The 17,781-nt window shown below is 45.5% G+C and overlaps 2 protein-coding genes across 2 annotated transcripts; one reads left to right on the forward strand and one right to left on the reverse strand.

Annotated features, from left to right (window-relative positions):
* Positions 1 to 20: 20 nt before the first annotated feature.
* Positions 21 to 6,042, reverse strand: ajuba (ajuba LIM protein). Its single transcript, XM_079185076.1, has 8 exons — positions 4,450 to 6,042; positions 2,249 to 2,350; positions 2,015 to 2,082; positions 1,850 to 1,912; positions 981 to 1,111; positions 775 to 826; positions 630 to 698; positions 21 to 520 (listed from the first exon to the last, which is right to left on the reverse strand). The coding sequence occupies exons 1-8, from the start codon at positions 6,002 to 6,004 to the stop codon at positions 389 to 391; spliced, it is 2,172 nt and encodes a 723-aa protein (XP_079041202.1). The 5' UTR covers positions 6,005 to 6,042; the 3' UTR covers positions 21 to 388.
* A 4,336-nt stretch (positions 6,043 to 10,378) lies between these two features.
* Positions 10,379 to 11,948, forward strand: mrpl52 (mitochondrial ribosomal protein L52). The gene is made up of 5 exons (XM_079185085.1): positions 10,379 to 10,439; positions 10,805 to 10,874; positions 11,234 to 11,301; positions 11,518 to 11,582; positions 11,689 to 11,948. The coding sequence occupies exons 1-5, from the start codon at positions 10,406 to 10,408 to the stop codon at positions 11,839 to 11,841; spliced, it is 390 nt and encodes a 129-aa protein (XP_079041211.1). The 5' UTR covers positions 10,379 to 10,405; the 3' UTR covers positions 11,842 to 11,948.
* Positions 11,949 to 17,781: the final 5,833 nt, after the last annotated feature.

Genomic DNA, 17,781 nt, shown 5'->3' on the forward strand with positions numbered 1-17,781 from the left:
TACAACATACAGAAATTACAGTAAAGTTTTTCCCCAAATTGTACAGATTCACGTAACAAATCTCTTACAGTAAAGTCAAATTTAAGTGCAAAATGTTTGCTAGCGATAATATATTTACAAAACAGTTTAGCAAAATCCCTTGTTCTTCTACAGCAAACAGTAGCCACATTGGGGTAAAAAAAAAAAAAAAAAAAGCAGTAGTTTCTTTCCCGGTCCCTTAAAACTATGGTACAGTAATAGTACAAGAAGTACAGCAGGCAGTACATGTGACAACAGGGGACTGAAGCGAATCAGTGGAAATGTCTGAGTTTCAGCAGTTTCATCGTATGACAGCATGTTAAGACCAGCTTTAAATAAAAAACAGGAAAACCTCCACAGCTGCTGATCATCAGTGTGTGTTGTGAGGGGGAATGTTGTGTGTGTCGCACGCTCTGCTCATGTGACAGGAGTGGCAGAGGAGATGAGAGTCCAGAGGGAAGCACTGCGAGCCGGGCTTATCAGAGAGCTGCTTACCACACTCCTGGGGAGGGGGGGGAGAAAAAAAAGAAAGACGCAGATAAGGACAGGAATGCACACAGGAAGTGAGGTCAGGAAATAAAGAGGAACAGAACGAGCTAAAGATTGCTCACCTCGCAGTGGTAGCACTCGAAGTGATAGTCCTTGTTCATGGACACGACCCTGAGGATCTCTTCGCTGCCCTGAGACAAAAGAAACAAACGTTCAGTCACCTGGAACGTTCTGCTCACACACACAATCACACTTCAGACTACTCACCTCGGTCGGTAAGATGGGCTGTAAACAAGCGGCGCACTTCGGGGCAAAAGTTCTGCAGAAGGACAGGAGAAAGTTCATCTAGCAGTAGAAACCAGCAGCACCCACACACAGTGGAGTAATGAAGGGATGAGTAACATGAATAAAATGATGAATATTAGGACGCCTACTGGTCCGGCCCTGATCAAAACAAAGCGTTAGTGTCTCACTTGTTGTAGTCGGTCACGCAGTAGATGTTGCTGTGGTGGTCCACGGTGAACGGGACCCCGTCCAGAGCCTTGGAGCAGACCACGCAGCGGAAACAGCCCGGGTGGTACGAGTTCCCCAGAGCCTGCAGGATCTGAGAGGGGACACCAAGACGCATTTAAGTCGTTAGAAACACGTTATCTCGCGGTGAACTTTTACCACAGATGAGACTGGATGTAGGTATGCTAGTGTGTATACATTTTCATCTGCCACCTTTAGCCTTAACGCTCTAGTAGCTGATCTCTAATGTAAACAGTGAATGCCTCCCATATTTAGCATTAATGATCATCATTAGTTCATCAATACACTTCATCTCACTGAGCAGCGTATTAATTGGTTCACCTGTTATTGTAATGATAAAGCTGCACGATCACCAATCCTTGTACCGTCTTACCAACATATTCTACTTTTAGAAAACTTACATTTGCGTTCCTAAAACGTGAACTTGGTGAAGCCGTTCACATCATGTGGTTCTCACACTCACTGCTCGCTTTCTATTTATGTTACACGTCTTGTGTGGTACAAATATGGTAAGAAGTTTGAGGCCGATCACTACAGAGACATATTTCTTAAGTTTATAAAAACAACAAGGCAAACATTCCACTGGAAACCTTCCGTGGGAACCCGAAGGAGGAGCCAATAAAAAGGCGTCACTGAATGTCTCAATCCTCTGAGGGTTCTTAAGAGACATTCTGGGAAACAGGACGCATGCAACTAAAAACTAAATTCACAGGGCAGGTTAAAGTAAATTACCCTTAAATCTAGCTTAAGTCTCGAGTATTGAGAGGTCTTTGTGCACGTCTTCGCATAACATGTTCACACACACACACACCTGTTCGAGGATGAGGTGGCCACACACGCTACACTTCTCAGCGGCAGCCTGGAATCCTGAAAACTGTAATTACAACAAAAGAGATTCCCATTAGAAGAAAAATCAATCCTCCGCCTCGAGAGTGCGAGACGGATGACAGAACACGCCCTGACCCTGGCCTCTCACCATGTAATCCTCTTTACAGTACACAGAGCCGTTGACATTGTAGAAGTCCTTGTTTCTCAGAGTGCGTCCTGCAGAGGAGAGAGAGAGAGACGTTAATGGTTAAAACAAATGTTTGGAAAAGGTGTTTGGTAGAAATTCATTACGCTCAACTGCTTTTAAATCATTGTTGTGTCTGTGGGGTGTGTGGAGGTGTGTGTGTGTGTGTGTGTGTGTGGGGGGGGGGGGGTTACTCACCACAGGACACACAGGTGAAGCAGCGTGTGTGATAGAGGCTGTCCTGAGCCTGGCAGGCGTTATCCGCCCCGTACACGCCTTTCCCACACTTCACACAGGCTCCTGCCAGCACAGAGAGAGAGAGAGAGAGAGAGCGAGAGAGAGAGAGAGAGAGAGATGGGGGAGGAGGGGGAGGAGGAGGGGGACACAACAGACACAAACATGCATTTAGTCGAGAGTAATGGCTTCGGCAGGCTCTTCACACTCCCGTTTACGACGCATTCCGAGGGGATGTGTCTGAAATCCAACTCCACACAGAGTGTCAACACTTGTAAATCCTCTCGTTCGCACCACCTCGGGGATTTTCACACAGTTGGGAGCCCGGCGACCCACGCCAGCCTGTGTGCTCCTCCACTCGAGTGTCTCCGTCGAAGCTCTGTTATTAAAAAAGGGGAAACTCCACCGGATCAGACTCCAGAAAATAGACCCTTTCAAATTTTGACTTCAAACCCCACATTTGGAGATTAAATGAGCCTAAACTACCCCGGGAAACGACATCGCTTATTACCTACATCAGCACCTTTGCTGCTTCCTTCTAGTCAATGGAAGACAATTGTTTTCTCCCCCCATTTAAAACTAAATTAAACAAATGCCTAACTGCCACTTTCTGGCCAAATGTTACCATCTTTCAGCTCAAGTCAAAATTAGCCCACCATAAAAAGAAACACCTCTAGAACATTAAAAACTAAAAGCCAGGCAAACTGCACAGCGACCCAACGTCTCCGTGTGTTCCTCATCTCACAGGATACAGTTTAGTGTAAGTACACGTTCAGCACTAGTCGGGGCACTAAATGTAAAGTGGAAAAGTGGCGACAGCGTTTCTGTGATCTATTTAAAGGCTCTGCCTGCGTTTTTTTTCTTCTTCCCCTTTCTAATGTGGCTGAGGGAGTGCCACACAAAATAGAGAATTCCTACACTCTTAAACAGTCCTTTCAATATTTAGGAACGGGCACAAAGTCCCAAAAACTAAAAACTAAAAAAGGGAAACAATGACTCAAACACGTCGAGCCATTAACTAAATATGAATTAGCTCTGAATCTAGCTTGTTTCTTGGTTCACGGGGCAATATATTTTTGTGTTTGTTACTTTCTGTTTTTATTTAATTGAAGCTTACACTTTCATATAAGTGTGCTGGCGAGTGTCTGCTGAGCTCAGAGCGTCTGTCTTCACGCCTCAGAGCTTGTGATTCCTTCCTAATGGCTGAGCGGTACAGTATTGGATGTCCCCTCCGGGCACACATACCTGAGCAGAAAAACAGGCTCCAGCACACCGCCCCTGCACACGCCAAGGCAGCATTACGCACACACCAGGACGCACACATGACTCACACACACACACACTGCGTTACTGTGGCCTGAAGTCACTTGGAAGGGGAACACACCCTGCCACAGAGAGACAATACACACACACACACACACAGATCCTGAGCCCTAATCTTCTGTGACTCACAGTAATGGTCAGAGCGGTGTTTATATGGAACCGTGTAATTTGTGTCTTGAGTGTTGCAGCAGAATTTTTGCAGTTTAACGGCCGTGTAGAGTCGCTGCGTTAGAGCTCCCATGTGCACCACGGGATCAGCAGACGTCGCCTGATGTCTCAGGCCACAGGTGCCAACGTGAGCGAGTACACACACACACACACACACACACACACACACGTACACACGTACACACACACATCTGTCCTACGCGTTTTTTAGATTCTTTCTTTCTTCTCTTCAGCCGAACACGTCTACTTGTCTGGATCAGTTTCTGCAGCCGGAGAGGTTTTTCTCTTCTCCTTTATGCTTGGCATGCTACGTCGCTGCGTGTCTCTGCAGGTTTCCCCAAAAAAAAAAAAAAGGTACCATCCATCCATCCATCCATCCACTCTTTCAACTATTAATCTGTCCGTCCATCCATCCATGCAACCCTTTCATTTAGAGAGAAGCCTGTGATCTGACACCAGGCAGCGAGGAGGACAATAATAACACACCGAGGGCGGATGCCGGGTGACCCGGCGCTCCATTAGGAATGCATGGGACGCCGCGCGTGAACAGGGATGCGAGTTTACAATCAAACGCAGCTTTGTTTAACTCGTATCTTGGCCACCTCTCTCCTCCCTTTCCTCTTTCCACGTGTGCCCTGAAAACTGTTAAAAAGATAAAAGAAAAAGGATCTCACCAAAGAACTCCTGGCGGTTCTCCGCGGCCTCCCTCCCACCTCCGACTCCTGGATCCTCCTGAGGTTTGACGGGCCCTCCGGCTGAGCAGGGCCCCATTGTTATTGTGCTGGGCTTGGAGAGAGCCGTGAGGGCCAGAGACTGCTCCTTCAGCATCAGGCCCTCCAGGAGCCCCCCGCCGGCCAGCGCAGCATCTCTCAGGAGAAGTCGGGTGAGCTCTTCCTGGTAGCGGGTGCCAGGCAGGTCCGAGTACCTGGTCCTGTCTCCCATCACGCCCCCGTCTTTGCCTCTCACTCCGGCCTGCTGCTCCACCCACCACTCCGGGCCGGCCTGGTAGCACGCGGCCCCTGGACTTCCAACAGCGGGCGGGTAGGAGTGTCGGCTATCGTGGGGCCCCGGACGCATCCCTCCATCCAAGTACTGAGTCCAGGCCTCCACGGGGGTCACCCCGGCCCGGAGCGGAGGGCCATAACCAGCCATGGAGCCCCCTGTCTGCATGGAGGGGCATTGCTGCTGTGGGGGGAGGCCCCCGGAGGCCGAGTAGCGAGAGTCGTAGCCCAGGCTGATGCCACTGGTCCGGTTGCTGCTGCAGCGGCTCCCCATGGGGCTTCCTCCGCCGCCGCCGCTGGCCGTGCTGGAGGCGAAGCTGGACCTGGGGCTGACCAGCACCGACTCCTGGAGGCTGAACGACGAGCACGGGCTCAGGGTGGGTCCCGGGGGGTAGAAGAAGCCTCCTCCGGTCCCATCGGATGTGCGGTGCGGCGGATGAGAGAGCGACGCGGGCCTGGGGGTCTCCCACAGTTCACTGCCCGTGCTCAGGCGTTTGTAGAACAGAGCCTCCTGGAGAGAGAGGCGCTTGTGCCTCTCGTGCTCAGAGAGGTAGCCGGGCTCTGCCAGGCCGCCTCTGGGAGCCGACCCATAGCCCGCGGAGGCCGGGTACGGCGGGGGAGCGGAGAGAGGCGGCGGCTGGGAGAGGAGCTGCTGTCGCCTCACCAGCTGCTGGAGCTCCAGGGAGTAGCGCCGCTGATTGAGGGAGGCCTTGGAGCCGAACGCCCCCAGAGGGTCACACTCGGGGCCCAGGCCGGACTCGCGCCTCAGGTGGAAGTCCACGCCCTCGCCCAGGTAGCAGGACGCTCGCTGCTGGGGGGAGCGACGCCTCAGCGGCGCCAAGGTGGAAGGGTGCAGCGGTTGCTCGCCATCCTGAGGGATGGAGGAGGAAGACGGCGATGGGGCGAGGAGCTGAGGGGGAGGCATCCCTCCTCCTCCTACCCCTCCTCCTCCTCCTCCTCCTCCTCCTCTCCCACTGGCTGGAACACATGCATCGCTTGTGGTCGACGAGGCAAGCGAGAACGGGCTGGGTCTCGAGGGTGAGGCTGCAGAGCTGGGAGCCAGTGGCAGACCGCCGCTGCCGCCGCCGCCCCCGGAGTTGCCAGTGTTGGCGTTGCTGTTGTTGGCGTTGCTGGCAGAGTCATGCTTTTTCTTTGAGCTGTTGAATTTCACACTGCCCGAGTCCGTTAGCTTTAACTTCTCCAATAACTTGCTTATCGGCCTGTCCATGATGAAGCCTTCTCGTGGTTTTTACCTGCCTGGGGCAAAGTCAAATCCTCCCCCTCCCTCCCTCCCTCCTTAAATTACAGATTAATGTGCTCAAATACAGTGTGGGTACACAGCAGAACAACACAGTTCAAGTAAATCTAGTCTTCACTACGACAGATCAAATGGAAGCTTTTCAACCGGTTAAAAACTGGCCTTGAAACCAGCACAAACCTTAAAAAGGGACCCTTATATATATACACACTCAATAAATACAACAGATAAATAAGACTTTTTAAGACATTTCAGGGTGGTTACATGACTTAAGTCCTCGCAGTCATCTGGTTTGCCTTCATGTGGATAATCCACTGGCACATGCAGGCTGCGGTGAAGAAGAATCCATTGGATTATTAGGCTAAAAGAGTTCAAGTCAATCCAGCCAGGAAATAAAAGACACATACATCCAGGACACTTCGGCGTGACCTATGGTCGTGGAGGGCCTCCTTTGTGGACCCTCATGCGGCTCCACATCTGCATCTTCTCTCCCGAGTTAAACCGTCTGAAATGCACTTCGGTGAAGTCGGTGTGATATGTTGGTTATCCAGTGCGGTGTGGGGGTGTCTCTCTCCGTTTGAATTTCCCCTTTTTTCTTCTTCTTTTTTTTTTTAAAACAACACAAAGCGGAGAGAGAGGTTCAGCGGGACGCAGTGCTAACAGTTATCACCGCTTCATGTGGGTCCAGTGTAGACAAGAGGAATAAATCCGTCTGTGCACAGATAAGTGGACTCACCCGACTTCTGCCATTCATCTCGGGGCGAAACGTGCTCGGAAAGAAAAAACTAAAAACAGCATTATTAACTTTAACTCAACGGGGGGAGAAAAACACACGTATACGGGGACTAAGTCTCCTCAGCCCGTCCGTCCATCCGCCTGGAGCTCGGCTGCTTTTATCATTCCCCGTTTTCAAAAAAGGAAAAAGTAGCGAAATAGTAGCGGAGAGAAGTTTTAGGAGAGAGGGAAGGAAACGAGGGGAAACTTGGAGCTCCGTTACAGTCACGTCCCAGCAGACCGGCGCTGGACTAAACGAGTCGCTCGAGATAAATAAAATCCCTCCCCGTGTGCATTGCACGGTCGACAACTTTGTCTTTCTTTCTTGCCCCTAAATAATTACTTACCTCCCCCCTCTTTTTTTTTTTTTGCAAGACTGTCAAGCCCGCAATGACGGGGAGACACACTTCCGGTTACACCCCTTCAAACTAAACTCATTACCGGCGACTGTTATATTTAAAAGGTAACACAATCGTATTTGATTCGTAGAACAACTTTTGTTTCGCTTCACATTGAATACTATACTTTTGTTTGATATTCAAACACTGTTTTATAGTTAGAGACTCCCAAATGGTTATGTGTTCACCCTCCCTTTCGAAAGCTACACATACATCGCTTTTATTTTGAAGGTGGAATCTCTGAACGACCGTTACTTGCGTTCCGTCGGGTTGTCCAGCTTGACGCATCACTGCTCCTTTATCAGTGAGCGGCGGCTCGTTTCCCCCCACAAGGTCCGGGACACCTTTCCACCAGCCATGACTGTTTCGTCATTCATACGCAAAACTCCCCTCAGAGGATGAGCACACTCCGCCAAGACCTGCTCTTTACAACAAAATAGCGATGTTAAATAAGAAACCTGCCCATGTAGAAAAACTACAGCCTACACATTATATTACTAGCTTATTAGTGATGCATTAAGGTGCATTATGGTGCACCAGGTAAAGTACATAAAGGCCTATAGGCTGCTGGATAGCTTAATTCGTTATAATAAGTCAGTGTGTATTGGTTAATTCATATTGGGTATTACTATTTGCAAAATAACTAAACTCTGCAAGTATGTATTGGATTTAAAAGTGCAATAGTCCTACTTCCATCTGAGGTAGTTGAGTAGAAGTATAAAGTTATACAACATGGAAATATCCAAGTATTGTACAAGTACTTCATTGTACTTAAGTACAGACCTTGGAAAGAATGTATTTAGTTACAAAGTTCTCCACAATAACAGATAAAGGAAAGATAAATGTGACTTTTTGATTTGGTGTTTGGTTAAAAAATGATCTGTGGGGTGTAGGAGCAGCACTTTGACTCAATACCTCAATATTTCTAAAACCCTTTTAACCGTTAGGTTCACATTTACTATGACTGTGCACTGGAGACAAGATGTACTCATGTGGCTGTGGTTTGGCACGAGCTTAAACGTTGGACTGACCACCAAGCCTAACCACCACTGTAAACAATTCTGTTTTCAGAAAAGCCATTATTTAGTTTTTCCTCATATAACTGTAACCCCCAAAACCAAAGCTGTCTCGACTATTCTGTTAAAGTTAGTTTTGTGCACCTTAATGTAAGATATAACCTGTAATGTTTTAAACCATGGTGGAAAGTAACTCAAGTACTGTGAGTACAACCATTACTTTACATGAATATTTTCATTTTCTGGTACTTTACACGTCTACTCTACGTGTAAGAAAGAAGTATTGTACACTTTTTACTCCCTTTTATTTACTTGACACTTAAACTTATCAGTTATTTTGCAAATTAAGATATTCCACACAAAACATACATGGTCATCTTATTAAATATTACACCCTCGCAGATTAATCTGCCAAACAGTACATAGATTAGTTAGTATCCACAAAATGCTGCCCACACAAACATAATAATAACATGTTTTATAACACCTTCCATATACTGAGCTCAATTTCAAATGCATGGCTTTTATTTATAATGTAATAATCTAACAGTGGCACTACTTAGTAATCGCTGTTTCTCTACATTTCACACCAACTCATTTAAAAAAAAAAACGGCGTCGTTCGGGCAACGGCACTACTTTATCGTTCCACCAGCCTGTGGAATGTGCGCAGGGACACCGGTGCGTGAGGCGGCGGGTGAATTTTTTCGGCGTGTCTGAGTTCTCCAAGGAAGATACAGAGTAAACATCCCGCTACTATTTCAGGACGTTAGTCAGCCAGCCCCGATTCCGGCTGTTTTTTTGGTGGCAGTTGGTGGACACACCTAAACACACAAAGCCCCGATAAAGTGACTGTGTTTGGCCCGTGTTTTAATAAGCTTGTCCTTCTTTCTGTGTGCCCTGGAGCCTCTACCCCCCCCCCCCCCCCCCCCCCCCCCCCCCTCCTCCTCCTCCTCCATATGGGAGCCTTTTCGTGGCCCCTGCGGTTCACCGGAGTCCCTGCAGCAGACTCTGGCGTTTAGCTCACAGGCTGCGAGTGGGAACTTGCCTGAAAAGCTAACAGAGAAATTCTTCTGGGCTTAGTAGCGGAGCACTTCATACAAAAACAATACTTTGAAGAGCGGCGCGGTGCTCTGTCTGCATAGCTGTCCCGTCTTTTAGGCCCAACAAACAGATACAACCGAGTCAACTCACCCCTCCTTGTGTGTGTTTGTGTAATTACGGAAGACATGCAAACACATGCGAGGCCTTTTGGTTTGGAGTAATTTTAGTAGAAAGCTGAGTTGTCCCAACTTGAAGCGGCACTTCAAGTATCTCACTTATTTAAACCTGAGAGACAGAGTACACAAATCATTTTCTCTCCTCAGTGATATTGTGGACCTCTCCAGACCTCTAAAGATATTATAGCCCCGATGACGTCACGGTGACATCTTATTCTCTTTAGCCGTGACAAAGCTCACCCCATAGCCTCGGGAGACGTTATTCAACTGTTGGCTGTGAAAACTACTCCTCGTGACGAGTCACCTGACTTTGACATGTGCAATCAGCGGAGAGCTCCTTCAATGAAATCTCTAATTGATTCTTTCCTTTCCACTATAAAAGCCTGAACTGCAGATCGTCAGCACACGTTTCCTTCACAGTAAGGGCAGTTTATATATTTAATTACAGGTAAACTTTGCATTAAAGATGCATACAGCAACAGCGGGTATCGTGGAGGACGAAATACGAAGAAAATGCAACAGCAACAAAGAGAAAAGGTGTGTTTCAATGACGGTGATGGCCGAAGGTATGTTCCTGTTATGGGGCCCTGAGGCAAAATAATTTGCTGTTGGGCCTCTATTGAACCCAAAAGGCCTCTACCACGTGCTGCCCTGTATGTTCCCTTCATGTACAGTGCACAGATTCAATATCTGTATCGCTTGTACTGTTTTTGTATCTTTGTTTGTCCATTGTAGAAATAAAAAACAAGATAAAAAAAACCCAGAAACACATCAACAACCACAAAACATTTGCAAAATCAATGTAAAAAAAATAAAATATATATATATTGTTACTTTCAGCTTTTCTTTTCTTTTAGTTGTAAAATCTACTTTTCAGTCACAAAATAGTGACAATAAAGGCAGCCAGGCCACCCCAACGTACCTTTAGCACCACCTAGTGGCCAACGCGGAAGTGCGCAGACAACATGGCGGCCCCCGTGAGGACATTGTGCTGTGCAGGTGAGACAGAGGTTATTCACGAAAACCGATGTATTTGAGACCCGTTAAAAAACTCAAACTCCATCTTCGTTATTGTAAATATCTTCTCGTACTTACTCGCTGCCTTTGATACACCTGCCCGCGTGAATAACCGCCGGAAATGCAGTAAGGGCTACGGATGCTAACGCTAATGCTAACAGTTCTGTCACACAAACTCTTCAATAAAGCAGCATTTGTTATGTTCAGGGTTATTTCAGCGCAATGTTACGCAGCTGACAGAAAGTACCAACACACGAGCGTTTGTACTTATTGTATACGGATCTGTATCTGCTCATAATCTCATGGAGTGACTGTACAAGGCGGTTTTGTTTTGTGATGTGTTCCAGTGTTGAGGCTCTCCAGCAGGCAGTTCAGCACAACGTGTGGAGTACAAGCTGGGCAGAAATGGAGGAAAGAGTAAGTTCACTGTTAACACACTGCTGCTGTATTTAGCAGGTTTTAACTTTGCAGTTAAATCCTAATTTATTTGAAGTCTCGTTTAAGTACATGCATCTCTACAGCTGACAATTGAAGTGGTAATCCTTTTAAGATGAACTCTACTGATTTACACATCAAAGTCAGTCTACAGGTGTCAGGAAGTACTCCTGCATACAGATGTTTAGAGCCTTTTTATGGCTGTGTGTGTTGGGGGTTGAACTACTAGGGCGAGAATGGGGGACATTTGTAACAGGTCAACAAACAGTGAAACATGTAGAAGTCAAAACTGTCCTCTCGTTCTCTGTTTCTACTTTCATAACGTTTGTGTTTGCTTGCAGACAAGGACTCGCCCGAAGTGGCACAGAGTACGGCCCTCTGACAGATCTGCCTGACTGGTCGTTTGCAGGTATTGTAATATTTTCACCTCTTTCAGATATTAGGAGGTATTGTCACGCAACAAAGGACACATTTAGAGCTCGCTTAAGGAGGCATTCAACAGGGATTCATGTTATTTCCATGTAGGGTAATTGCTCTGGCTTGCAATAGTTGGAGAGAGCGGTGGCCATGTTGTGCTCTACTTGTAGCACACTTTGTAATTTCCTTCTTTTGTGGAACGGGACAGATGGGAGACTAGCGCCTCTAATGAAAGGACAGCTGAGAAGAAAGCAAGAGAGGGAAGTTTTAGCAGTGAGTATCAACGCCTTTTAAAGCATCTTCCTTTTTTAAAAATCTTCTTGTCTGTCTGTTTCATCCATCGTTCTGTCTGTAATCATGGCGCTGCTCTGTCTCACAGAGACGTATCGTGATGCTGAACTCGGAGGTGGACGGAGGAATGGAGGCGTGGAGTAAAAAACAGGAAGAAGCCAAACGACTGGAGGAGCACAAAAAGTCTCTCTTACTGAAACCTAAAGGGAAGTTGTTAATGAAGAAGACATCTAAAAGTTAGACATGTTGTCTTATCCTTATTGTGATTTATTGAATATATTTAAGAGGACTTGTGGGTTTTCATGTTTGTTTTTCATGGATTTCTGCAATAAATGTTCTGATTTATACTCTAAATATTGTTGCCTCGATCATTTTACAGATGCCTCTCTGAGTTAATGTCTCTCAGCTTCCACTAGATTGCAGCATTTCTCCTTTTTTGCGCGGCACTGCGACGGCTCAAACGCCATTTTGTGCTGAGTTGGGGCTCAGAGGAGTTTGGGTCGGGCGGGCGGAGGAAGGGAGGAGCTGGCGAAACATAAAGTAGCACTGATTCAGGATCTGCTGTGTATGAGTGTGTTTTAAAGAGAGAGAGAGAGTTCACACCTTGGCATGCTGTTGTAACTCAATGTTATTACCCGAAATACATGATGAATGTTCGCTCAAGACCGCCTCGGTGAAGCGGCTTAGTTAAGTTTAAGTAGAGAGTCTTATGTGACGCCATCACCAGAATAATTGACAATTTGCACGTTTTTATAAGCATGAGTGAAGACAAATCTGTTCCAAGATAAAAAAGTAATGGATGCCTGACAGAAAAGGGGTGTTTCCAGCTACATTTGGGGCTCACATCATGCTCTGCGTTACTCATTTAAAAGCAATATTTCGTGGGGAAAAAGTCTGAATTTTGAATGTGCTTTTCTGCAGCCCGGTGTCTGGAAAGATGATTAGCTCGCTGCAGCCAAGTTGCATCCCACAGAAAGAGATATTCTTTCGAGTATCACATTTTAAGCTCGGTGAAGTCTTAATCATTCTGCAGAAACACTTATCTTTTGCTCCGTTTTGATTATGAAAGCAGAAAATGTAAATCTGCTGTGAAGAATGAAACCTAATCCCAGTTCTTTATGTATCTTTAAAGTTGTTTGAATCTTTTATTTTTAAATACCTCTTTTAACAACATTATAAGCACACTGATTAATTATTTTGAAGAGAATCAAACTGAACTTTTTGCATTTAAGGTGTAAAGGGACGTTTTGCAGAGAGACGCTGAGCAGCTGTGCCTTTTGTGGAGTCAGCACTAATTTAGTGTGACTGACTTATAAACGGACTATTTACAAAATGAGGTCACCCTCTCCTCACCCTCACTGCTGCTCTCTGCTCCCTTCCTCCTCACGTCCTTCTCTCTCCTCCTCCATCTGCCTCCTTTTTTTCCCCTTCTCTCTTTGTCTTGTTGCAGACTTCAGCAAAGCCCCACTGTAATTAGGGCTGCTAGCCGCTGAGTTGCAGATTCTTTTCTGTGGGGATGGGAGTTTTCTCGCCCCCCTCTCCCCCCCCCGTTCCTCTCCTTGTCTTGACTTTTTCATGCAGTTGACCAAAGGAGCTGACTGTTTGTTGCGTGGGAGGACACTGAACCGGCCACAGAGGGTGTTAAAGACAACAAAAAGCTGTTGTTAGAAATGTAAAAGTGGTTAGCGTGGCGACATTTTTTCAGTCACACGCACATCCTCACACCTGCACCATCAAAGACCTCCCAAACGCACCAACAGTGAGAAATGTGACTCCTCATTCTTTCTCTTGATGCACCATTTATATATATATATTTTTTTATCACATCCTGCTTCTCTGCGAATGTCTTTCTCCTCAACAACCTCTCCTCCTCCTCCTCCCTTCCTCTCCTCCTCGTGTTGTTTTGGTTTTGGGGAAATGAGAACCAGATGTTGCTTATTGTGCAGATGTCAGCGATGGAGGGAGGGCTGCTGGGGTGCTTCAGGGGGCGCTAGGTGAGGATCAGTCTGCACGGATGGAGGGCGAAGGGTGAGGGTGGATCTGTAGTTTCACCCGCAGACCAGAAACAGGGAGGGCTTCCTGGGATGGGGGGCGGGGGTGCAGGAGGATGGTGCAGAGTCAGGGGGTCTGATTCAGCAACTCTGTTCCCAGAGACCGCTTCCTGACCTGGGTGTTCGGCTGTAGAGTACGGGGCACCCTGGGTAGCATGTGTGTGTGTGTTCTTTTTACACGTCACACAGCCTGAACGTTTTGAACTGTGCATGACTGTATGAGAACTGGCTCTGCAGAACCGTAATTCTCTTTGTTTGTTGCTGGTTGGACAGTAAACCACGTGGCTTCCTTCGTACTTTTGGTATTTATCTGCTTTTTTTTAATGAAAACTGAATTAGTACGTTTTGGCATCAGGACGGATTATTTTCACTCTTGTTTCATTTCAGTTTGTTAAAAATGCTTCTGCTCAAGTGTTTGTTCTGTGGGAGATGAAGAAGTACTCGCATCCTTTGCTTGATTGATGGGAAAGGGAGGACGGTTGAAGAAGTTCTGCTTCACAAATTTGTGTTCATATTTTGACTTTTTGGGGGGATTTCACTTTTTTAGTGAAGTATTATATAATTTGGGCCTCAAACAGTTATTTCAATGAAACCATCTGAGGAGTTTAGCGAGGGAATAAATCATCTCTCATCTCTCTAGTCCAATTTTTGTGATATATCTTTCTTTTATAAGCATATATGTTTATTATGTTCAACTAATTTGAAACTACGCAGTTAAAAGTGCAACATTTGCCTCTGAAATGTAGTGGCGTAGAAATATGAAGCAGCATAACATGGATAATACTCGAGTAACGTACAGGAACCGTAAAATTGTACTTGAGTACTTGAGTTCATGTACATTCCAGCACTGCAGGCAACACTAGAAAAAGTTACAGTAGAAAGTAAATGGTGGCATAATGTAGGTCACCCAAACAAAGCCTCAGGTTGAATTGCAAGCAGCTGTCCAGGCCACTTCCTGCCTGGCATGGAGAAGAAGTGCTGAGCTGGATGGTTGTTCCTGCACCGCCCAGCCAGGCTGTACGAGTTCTACAGTAAAATGTCTGAGAGAGAGAGATGTAGGGGGAGAAAGAGAGGAGTAGAAGCCAACATGGCTGCCAAAGGTCTCATATGTGTTCATGTCCATGACCTACAAGACGGAGAGCAGATGCTTGGCAGACAAACATGGTCGCATCTCCAAACGGACAAAATCAAGTGAAAAATGTGCGTTTGATTTATTTCCCGGCAACATCTTTTACAACATCAAACATGATCGTATCTTGTCCGACTGCTCCGCCCACAGCGATGGCATCGCTTCAGATTAAAAGTGAAACATCTTTTAACAGGGCTGCGGGGCAAAGAAAGAGTTTCTGGCAACACTGTCCTTTACAGGACTCATAGTTTCCTTTTGATTTTCAAGAAAGAAACTGGAAAGTTTCTGGAAACAACTACAGAAAGCAAATTTGGTTATAATTATCGGAAACATGGTGACACGACACAGCCAATGAATTAATCCTGAAGCCAATAGCATTAGTTCCCCGTCTGGGGCGTCGTGACCCGAACAAAGAGTCATCCAATAAATCTAAAGGGTTGAGAGACTGTTAAAGGATAAACAAGCTTTTGGTCTTCAGGCCTAGAAATGTTCATAACACAGTATACAGTGCTTCATTTTAAGCTCTGAGACTGATTCAGATTCAGTGTTTTACTCTGAGACACTTACAGAAATTTAACCAGTAATAATGCTTTTCTAATGTATTTCACCAGCATCTATGTATCCATCAGTGATCCGGTGGAGGTTTGGAGTCCCCAAAAACAGTTCTTGTGCATGAGCGAGCAAGGTCCACTGAGACAAATGGAAACACCGGGTGACAGACAGAGAGAGAGAGAGAGAGAGAGAGAGAGAGAGAGAGAGAGAGAGACACACTTTGGCTTGTGAAAGGTGGCAAGTGGATGAACAGATGTGAGTAAAAAAAAAAAAAGAAAAGGTTAGCGTACATTAGTCCAAAGAAGCTGCACTCGGTGCAAGAATACCTCTACAGTGTCTCAGTAACCGACATAGAGAGATATGAAGTCAATTTAACCAATCAAGCTAATTATAAAGTAATATTTTCTTCATTATGTGGTGTTTTGTCAGTTATCACGTTAAAGAGCAACTTTAAACCAGCTTGTTTTAGCTGTTGGTTTACCTTCTCTCCTTTCTGCAGTGATGTAGAAATGTACTTCAGGGTGTGTCAGTACACTGTGACATCACTGTTGAACGCTTGCCCAAGAGCACTTTTACCTCCACTGGGTAACACCTGATCATAAACAGGATTGAAGGTGTATCCATAAGGCTCTTTTTACACAGTAATGTCGCAACAGAGCGCTTTGAAAACTGGAAACAGTTAAAAATGGGAACGATGCAAAGGTCTAAGCTCTGAGAGACTAAACCGTAGTTGAATACTAACCAGATTTTCAGCAATTCTCTTTTTGTTATGTCGGTGGTTGTTTGCCGTGATCTTGTGGCTGCTGTTGTTTACCGCTACACGGACAGAATGTGAAGAGTTAAAAAAGAGAGTTTGAGGGAAAAAGGGTTTGAAGGGGGAGGAGGAGGAGGAAAGGGCAGAGAAAGAAAGAAAGAGCAAAAACAGACCAGAGATACTTGTGGTGAGAGGAGTGGTTTGAGACTGAAGCCTCATAAAAAGAACAATTTTGCAGTGGGTGAGGAAATAGGAGAGAAGGAGGGAGGCTGCTTGCAAAAGGATTTTTTGGATAGAAATGTGCAAAATATCCCCAAACCTATGAAATCATTTCTGTTTTACTTTCCTTCTCACGTCTCTCTTCCTTATCTCTGTTTTTCTGTCACACAATCTTTCTTCATGTTCTTATAATTCATTTCCAGTGGAGACATACAGAGCTTAAACTTTTTGTTTTTGTATAAACTCACACACACACAGTACACACACACACACACACACACACACACACACACACACACACACACACACACACACACACACACACAGTACACACACATGCAGCTGGGCTTGGCCGAGAGGTTCAGATGTTTCATATACCAGATGCTCAGTTGGACAGAACTTCTCTGAAAAATGTGAGCGTTCCATCACTTTTTCCGACCCGTGCTGGCTCCACGTCCAAAACAACCAGCGGCGATGTAACTGTATCCAGACTGTCTTTGTTTCCTCCTTTTTTGTTTTGTTTTTGTACAACACTGCATTGCCTCTTAATTACTGATTCATATGTAACGCCTGTTTGCATCGTTAGCTCGTGGATTTGATTGTGCAGAGTGCAGGTAACGTCTAATGTTGACATAAATCGTCATCATTTCATCTTTTACGTTTACGTACTTTATATCTATGAAGAAAACTACTTGTTGTGAAATAGATGACTGTCACTGACTGACATGATCGTCCTGTAGAGCAGGACATAATGGAGAAAGAGGAGGACTACAAACCGAATAACAAAAAACAAAATAGCAGATGTTAATCTGGCAACAGCTCAGGCTGAAGCGAAATGAACTGGAATGATGAAATCCTCCCAAACAAACTACGTCTTCCAGACACTGTTGAGGAATGGGAGTGACAGTTTGCACCGTGTCCTTTTAAAAGCACACAATGGTTTCAGTTTTTGGACGCTGACCGCTAAAGCGAAGTATAAAAATGACAACTCTGTAGTTTTAGCATGTAGCATGGAGTTAAGAAACGGACTCAATTAAAGCTACCAGAGCAGAATGTTTGCCTAAATGGGAGCATGAATACAGGAAATTACAGGAAAGTCTATAAACAGTTTATTTCAAAGTAAGTTTGTTAGTTTTTTGTTGATGACTTCAAACAGAATTTCCTTCAGAATAGTTGTGGTGAAAACTAAGAACTTAATCAATCAGAATGAATTGGTTATTGTTAGTTACATTTATTTTTTGCTATCTGGTAAATATAATAATTAACCATAAAAGATATTTTTTCGTGAAAAAAACGTGGTTGTCTTAAAGTTACGTTTAACATCGAGCTTTTCCTTCTACAGGCGTTAACGTGTGCGCGTTAACTGGAGAAGAGAACGTGTGCGCGTGGAAGAGAGTAAACAATAACACAAGATGGTAGAAAACAGTTTCGCTTCACTTCAACCAATGAAACACAAAAGTGAAAACAGGCAAGAAA

This window comes from Pholis gunnellus, assembly GCF_910591455.1.
Source record: "Pholis gunnellus genome assembly, chromosome: 23".
Lineage (NCBI taxonomy): Eukaryota > Metazoa > Chordata > Actinopteri > Perciformes > Pholidae > Pholis > Pholis gunnellus.